Below are 7,252 nucleotides of genomic sequence, written 5' to 3'. Positions count from 1 at the left end.
AGTGAGGGCGGGGCAAGGGAGCCGTCATTCATTGTTGCATGGGGCTGGCTGCCGCCTTTGACAGCAACAATTCCTCATACAATATAGCACCAGTGGTTCTTCGGTTCTCTTTTCCCCCTGCTTTATGGTTTCTCCCGTCTGAGGCTTTCACTCAGCACTATATCCTATGTTTTCTTTTCTTTTGTTTTCTTACGGCGTATAAATGGTTAACGGCTTTCCGTGCCATATGGAGGAGGCAAGGAACACCTACCGGGTATTGCCGTTTGACCGACGATAGTGGGGAAGGAGCGATAGTCGTGATGAACAGCTAGTTTTGACTCCTTTGTTCTCCGGCTACTAAACTGTGGAAACAAGATATCAAATGGGATGGGCTGGTCTTTCACACACTGCTACGCACCAGGTCCATGAACCGTATGTTCAGGGTCGATTTTGTACACCTGACGGGTAGTTGCCCTAGGAGATCACTACGGGGTATTAGCAATTCCCAGGGGTAGACATCACTGTAAAAACATGAGGATGGACGCCTCAATTCTTTTGATATCGAATCCTCACATCTTACCAATTTTCTCAATACTTGGTCGAGACTCATAATCCAGGCCACAAGCGAGAAGGCATATGCAAGTCATTGCAAAGCAGATGCAGGGTTTTCTGCATAGTAGACCACATGACCAGGCGACATGAGGGGACCACAAACTGCGTAGTAGACCCGTGCTGTCGAACTAAGAAACTTGGAATTAAGCTCGTAGTGCAGCCCAAGGTGTGGAATGGTTGAGGGAGGTAGTCGTCAGGGCTAGAAGCGTCCATTTCTGGCCCCAGGCTTCAGGTCAGATTGTGCGTTTCAACTCGGGCGAATTCCACAAAAAGTTCTGTTCGAGAGAGGGCTATCGGTATCAAGCGTGGAAACAACCCGATTTTCGAACGGTGTGATGGCGATGTGACGAGATTGGCGAAGGGGAAACATATCGAGAGCGGATGGGGTCAGCCCCTTGGTTTCCTGAACGTGGTGTAGCCCGGGGGGGGGGGGGGGAAGCCGATACGGAGCCTGGGATGTTTGCAGCCGTTAGTCTCGTCAATGCAAATAATTCCCGGCCAAAGGTCAAAGCGCTATTGACTAGGCTATAGCATGGCTTGATACCTTTTGATAGAATGGCATCAAAAGGCCCAAAGTTTTTGTGGTAATGGTACGTCTCGAGTTCCTTTTGGTAGTACTTGGGGCACGGACCTCGGCGATGCGGGGTGAGGATCTTCCCAATCGACGTCGGCAACATGGAATTCCGTACAAGGTGAACCGTGGATAGGATCCTTTCGTTGGCTACCTAGCCTGCCTTTTGTGTCAGCACGCGATGCAACTTCAGCGGCATTTGGCCGGATGACGCTATTGGTGTGCTTGGCTCGGGGGACACGTGGGAAACTGAGGAGTCGCCGCGGGGATGGGGGGGAACAGCAAGGAAGAACAAAAAGAGGAACTGAGGACGTAAGATCGAGAACCGAATTCGAAGAAGTGAAAAGGTTTAGAGAACGGGACCGAGTTGGGGCAGGAGAGATGATGAAAGGTATGTACGTCAGATAGTACGGTTAGATGTTAGATACATACAGGGCGTATTTGGTTCAGTCAGCAAAACCAAAATTTGTATAGGAAATCGACCCCTGCAAAGCAGCAAACTATATTTTTACTATTTTATACAGGTAGTTGGGGGTCATTCTAATCTTGGCTACGCAAATGCACATCGTTCGGAAGGCTTAAGAAGGGAATTAGTAGGCCCATACAGGAGCATTTTACTGTTTTCTATCTTAACGGGTCACCCCATGAAGATAGAGAGCATTTTACTGCTTCCACCACCTTACGGCGATAGTACAACCAACACCGCGAATCACAACCCCGGTCACAACAACGCATCCCTTTAGCCCCCATCCTATAGTACATTTTTAGCTGCTTTTTGGCTTTGTACCTTCGTTTACCCTTGTAAGAAGTCAGTAGAATTTCTACTAACTGAACCAAACGCGCCCACAGTAACTGAAGACTGGACATCATACATGCAGGAGGACTGCAGTCTAGGAGCTTCAAACGCTCTTGCCTTCTCTTGTCACACTTCGGTATCTGTCACGCAGGATCCGATATGTTCATTGTCTGCTATATTCTACCATGAATCATATTGATTCAGATAACTGAAAGTCAGCACGTAGTTTCAATCGCGCTACTTGTAGACGATGTGCGGAACCCGCCATGCTGGGCGCCGGGAAGCGTACCCGACATATGATAAGCTTCTGTGTAGTCATTTGTGTAGATGTCCCACGAACAACATCTCCCAGCTTCTTGAGCTAAGAGAAACTAGTACTCTTGCATACACATTATATCATATTAACTTACCCATACCTCGGACTCTCATCGAGATGTGCTATATCCAACCTGGATCCTAAGCCGCAAAATGACGGCTCCGTGCTGAGGGGGGGGGGGGGGGCTGTTTCTGTATATATGCATAAGATTTAGAATATTTATCAATAAGCGCCAGTGGTTTAGTGGTAAAATCCATCGTTGCCATCGATGGGCCCCGCGTTCGATTCGCGGCTGGCGCAAAGTCGTTTATCTTTTTCCACGCTTTTGTCTCTTTTTGTCCATCTTTTGATGACTGAAACTTGCCACCCCGTTACCGGTGCGTGATGGTTCGTTATAGACATTCACCATGAGGTTCATCCTTGTTTCCTTTTACTATTTTCTGCTCGCCCGTTAGGCTTTTTGGTCTTTTGCTATTTGCAACAAGTGGAACAATGCCCGTGACCTTCACAAGCAAGTGTTGAAGTCCGTGCCCTGGGCGCCCCTTACCGGACCTTTCATTCACCTGCACCAGCCTTCCTTCCTGGTATTCGATTATCTTTTAGGCTGTCTTAAGTTCCTTTTCTCCTCTTTCGCCACCCATTCAGACTCTAGTAAAGCCCATTTTGTCTCGTCGCGCTTGTGTCTCCAACACAACGAAACCAACAATGGGATACGTATGAGGTTGACAGTTATATGAAGGCTTCAACCTGCTCATATACATCAGTGCGAAGGTATGTTTTTCATAGAGTATTTTCACTCCTCCGTCGTGTCATTACCTACTTGTATGTACTTGTGTTTCCAGTAACATTCACGAAAGGCGGGGGTGAGCATGCTCCCGCTTACACCCCACACCCGACCCGGATAGCCATGGAACACGTCTTATTGCAGTTATGACAGTACCTTTTGTGGAGCGCAACCATCTGCCTCATACTCGTACCTTTTTAACGTAACCCAGGCTGCCCTTCATCGATTGGCTGTTCCTTCTCGAATCTCCCACCTCAACCTCCAACCTGAGGCTGCCATTGACCTCAACTTCCCAAGTGCCCAACATCTTACCTCAGACCTCTGAATCCCTCGTCTTCGGCCTCCATCAGCCGTCTCTAAGGTTGGCCCTCACCCGGTCCTGCCACAACCACAATCTGGATTGGATATCAGACGGAATCCTTTTCGAGCAACGCCAACATACGATGTGTGAATCTTGGTCAGCTCCTCACTTCTCACGAGTCTATCATGTCGTTCATCCATATCGACCGCTTTCTCGCGGCCGGATGCGTCGTTATCAACGAAGCCGAAAGCGGGATCTCCCCAGCCCTTTGGACCGTCCCTTTGCTACACACCTGGCACAGCATCGATATTCCGGCCTCTAAAGGCAAGCCGAGATACAATCCATCGATTGGACCTATTAATATCGCTGGATCCGGTCCGCCGCTCTACCCTAGTGTTCAGGACGCCCTCCTGGAAACTCCCTTTCTTTCCCCATTTCAAAGTCTCTTAGGCTCCAAATGGGTTCACACGACGTTCAGAGTCACAGCTGAGTTTCCCTCCAGAGGCATTGTTCGTGTTTACATACTTCCAGACGACGTCGAGAATCGCCTGCTACCCCGATCTAATACACATCTACGACAACTTAGGACCAGACTTTTCCAGCTCCTTGACTGCTCCTCCTGTACATGGAATGGGAATGTCAAATGCCAAAAAGTTGATAACGATGGAAACAACACTGACCAAGACCTGATCGGAAAACCGCAGACGCTGCTGCAAATGTTCAATACTCTCCCGGCCCCGAATCCCAAACCGAATCAAGTACAGGACCTTGACAGGCGCGCTAGTATGCACAACTTGCTTGAAAACAAGGTGTTGGGCCTCAAGACGACGCTATATCCGTTCCAGTGTCGGTCCGCAGCCTCCATGGTACAACGAGAGTCGCAGACAGAGCCAGTTCCGGATCCTCGACTGCCAAAGCGTTATATCGATCATCTAGGAAAGACGTACTACGTGGACCCCATCGCGAAAACCATCGTCATTGATCCGGCTTATTATGACAGCGTCTGTGGAGGCATCCTGGCTGAGGAAATGGGAGCTGGAAAAACCCTCATTTGCCTGGCTCTCATCCTAGCGACGAAGCATATCCCCACGTCTGTTCCAGAGTTATATCGTGGAGCAGATCCCATTGTGCGGCACAAAGTCGGGAGCTTGATGGATATGGCGGCGGCCGTGGTCACGAGAAGCGGAGCACCGTGGAACGACATTTTCGCCCCCGACAACCAAGACAATGATGGGTTCCAGTATGACTCGGTCATAAATGCCATCCAGCGAAACCCCGGCTGGTACCGCCTACCTCGGCCAGTTTCACCACGGCTCACCCGCAGGAACGCGACCGAGACCCGTGGTGAGATGATTTACCTTTCCCACACGTCTCTTATAATTGTGCCGCCAAATCTCGTTACCCATTGGGAACAAGAGATTGAGAAGCACACTAGCGGCCTCCGAGTGCTATTACAGACAAAGACTTTGTGTCTACCTGCTGCTGAAGAACTGAAAGAATATGACATAGTTCTTTTCTCAAGAAGCATCTTCGAGAGCATTCGTTCATCCAAACAAGCAACGAAGAAGTCTTCACACTGTCACCAAAGCAACCCATTGGCAAATGTACATTGGAAGCGTTGCATTGTCGACGAGGGCCATATACTCGGAAACTCAACTTCGGGCGGCGTCAACTCCATGCCGAAGACTAATCTACAGCTTGTCATCAACGATTTGCATGTAGATGCTAAATGGGTTGTTACTGGCACACCATCCAGAGGTCTTTATGGCCTTGAGAATGGAGTTCGAGGCAGTCTGGAGCAAAATCATCAAGTTTCCACGGATCTAGAGCTCCAGGATCTCAAGGCAATCGGTGTCATGGCTTCTGTTTTCTTGAAAGCACGACCCTGGGCTAACACGCTTGGCGACACCCGGTCTCTGGGAGTAGTTGGAGCGACAAAGGACCATGTGCTTTGGGAGGACTACGTCGTTAAACCCTGGTCTTCACGCACGGTGGATCGCCGAGATGACTGCCTGAAGGCAACTCTTGGATCCCTGATCGTTCGACACCCCAAGCTCGAGATTGTCCCGTTCCTGCCCTCTGTCGAGCAGATAACTGTGTATCTTGATGGGTCGTACCAAGATATTCTCTCCATCAATCTCTTCTCGATGTATATCATCTTCAATGCTGTACAGTCGGTGAGGACCGACGAGGATTATTTTTTCCACAAGACCCAGAGGGACGCGCTGGCAAATTTGGTTAAAAACCTCAGACAAGCCAGCTTTTTCGGCGGACAATTCTTTCCTAGGTCAGACATTTTTCAGGCCATTGATAGGGCGGAACGATTCCTCGACGAGGGCGCGGTAAACATCACCGCAAAGGACGACGATTTGCTACGAACCGCCATTGAGTTTGGTCGAGTTGCGGTTAGCAACACCATCAAGGATTCCGCCCACTGTTTTGCCCAGGTTCCAGTATTCGTTGAAAACTTTCCTTTCGGCGCCGGTGAACATTGGTCTCTCGATGTAAGCGGCGGAGACCCCGTCTGCACAATGGCGCCCCTCCTTCTTCGCCTTCAGGAGCGCCTAAAGCCCTTCATCAAATCTCCCAAAACGCTCGATACATTGCCCGCGTTAGGAGATATTGCTACGTGGGGAGAGCATGATCGGCGAAATGCGTTGGCGCACACCAGTTGGGAGAAATTTGGGCCCCTCCAAGACAATGTGTCCACAGTAGGAACCACCGACACCCATTCCAATATGCGAAAAAAAGCTCTCCGAGTGATAAAACCTTTTGTGGAGAAAACAAAGCTTGCGCAAGAACAACAAAGTTCTATAGCCGGCTCGGCCTCAGAAGTTGCTGCACCCCTCTTAAGAACGAGGTTGATCTCGACCGCCTCAGCGAAGCTCTCATATCTCGTCGACCAAATCATCCAACACCAAGAAGCCGAGCAGATATTGGTATTCTACGAGAATGACAACGTAGCCTACTACCTTGCCGAGGTGCTCGAAGTTCTTGAAATCCAGCATCTCATCTACGCCAAGGGCATCACCAGCGAGCGCAAAAACCATTACCTTGCCACCTTCACGCTGAAACCGAAGATACGGGTCATGCTCATGGATGTCAGTCAGGCGGCCTACGGCCTGGATATGAAGACGGCTTCCCGCATCTACTTCATCAACCCGGTGCTGAACCCGCAGGTTGGGGCCCAGGCCATCGGCCGCGCGCGCAGAATAAGCCAGCAGAAGCCGGTTACGGTCGAGACGCTAGTGCTGCACGGCAGCATTGACGAGGTGATTGTCCGACGGCGCAAGGAAATGTCGCCTGCTGAGCAGAGGAAGTGCAGCCGGGGTTCGATTCTGGATGACCGACCGATCTACAACTGGATCTTGAATGCTAAGATTCTTCCGCTTCCGGCGAGCGTGGATAAGGATGACGGACCGGCGCAGATGGCCAAGTTGGCGGAACCGCAGTATATCTTTGGAAGGAGCTCCGGCACTTACCGTGAGCATCCGGACACGGATCTTGTGATGCGCGACCTAGGTAGCGACGCCCTAAGAGCCGTGAATGCGGGGAGAAAATCTCAGAGGGATAATGAAGTAACCACCTCGGGTCAATACATAACAGCAACTTTGGGTTCCAACAAGAGGACGTACGAGGACGATGACAGCGCTATACATTCAGCTACCTCCTCCATGGAAAAATATGGAGATGTGATGATGATGGATGCCCAACAGAGAGCGGAGCCAGATTCAGCCGAGGGTCCTCCTTCTTCTCGTTCGACTAAGCGTCTCCGTGTCCGATTTGCAGACACGGATGAGAATTGAGTCGACCTTGGTGAGCCTGGCGGTCTGGCTATTTCCGGGTGAGGATAAATTACTGACCATTTCCCGTCAGGCCATATCCCCTCCCCC

General features: G+C 50.3%; 1 protein-coding gene and 1 non-coding gene across 2 annotated transcripts; both read left to right on the top strand.

The window, feature by feature from the left end:
• The first annotated feature begins 2,503 nt into the window (after positions 1 to 2,503).
• B0T23DRAFT_t114 lies at positions 2,504 to 2,574 on the top strand. The gene has a single exon. It is a non-coding gene; the product is annotated as a tRNA-Gly (tRNA).
• An 816-nt stretch (positions 2,575 to 3,390) lies between these two features.
• B0T23DRAFT_76984 (SNF2 family N-terminal domain-containing protein) lies at positions 3,391 to 7,252 on the top strand. The gene is made up of 2 exons (XM_062841763.1): positions 3,391 to 7,175; positions 7,236 to 7,252. Exon 1 carries the CDS (start codon positions 3,545 to 3,547, stop codon positions 7,163 to 7,165), a length of 3,621 nt encoding a protein of 1,206 aa, XP_062695436.1. The 5' UTR covers positions 3,391 to 3,544; the 3' UTR covers positions 7,166 to 7,175; positions 7,236 to 7,252.

This window comes from Neurospora hispaniola (assembly GCF_033458365.1).
Source record: "Neurospora hispaniola strain FGSC 10403 chromosome Unknown B0T23scaffold_2, whole genome shotgun sequence".
In the NCBI taxonomy this organism is placed as follows: domain Eukaryota; kingdom Fungi; phylum Ascomycota; class Sordariomycetes; order Sordariales; family Sordariaceae; genus Neurospora; species Neurospora hispaniola.
Note: the sequence above shows the minus strand (reverse complement) of the source record. Positions and strands in the feature narration are given on the sequence as shown.

Excerpts from the sequence above, each read along its gene's own strand:
- B0T23DRAFT_76984 (XM_062841763.1), top strand. The coding sequence starts at position 3,545 with ATGTCGTTCATCCATATCGACCGCTTTCTCGCGGCCGGATGCGTCGTT.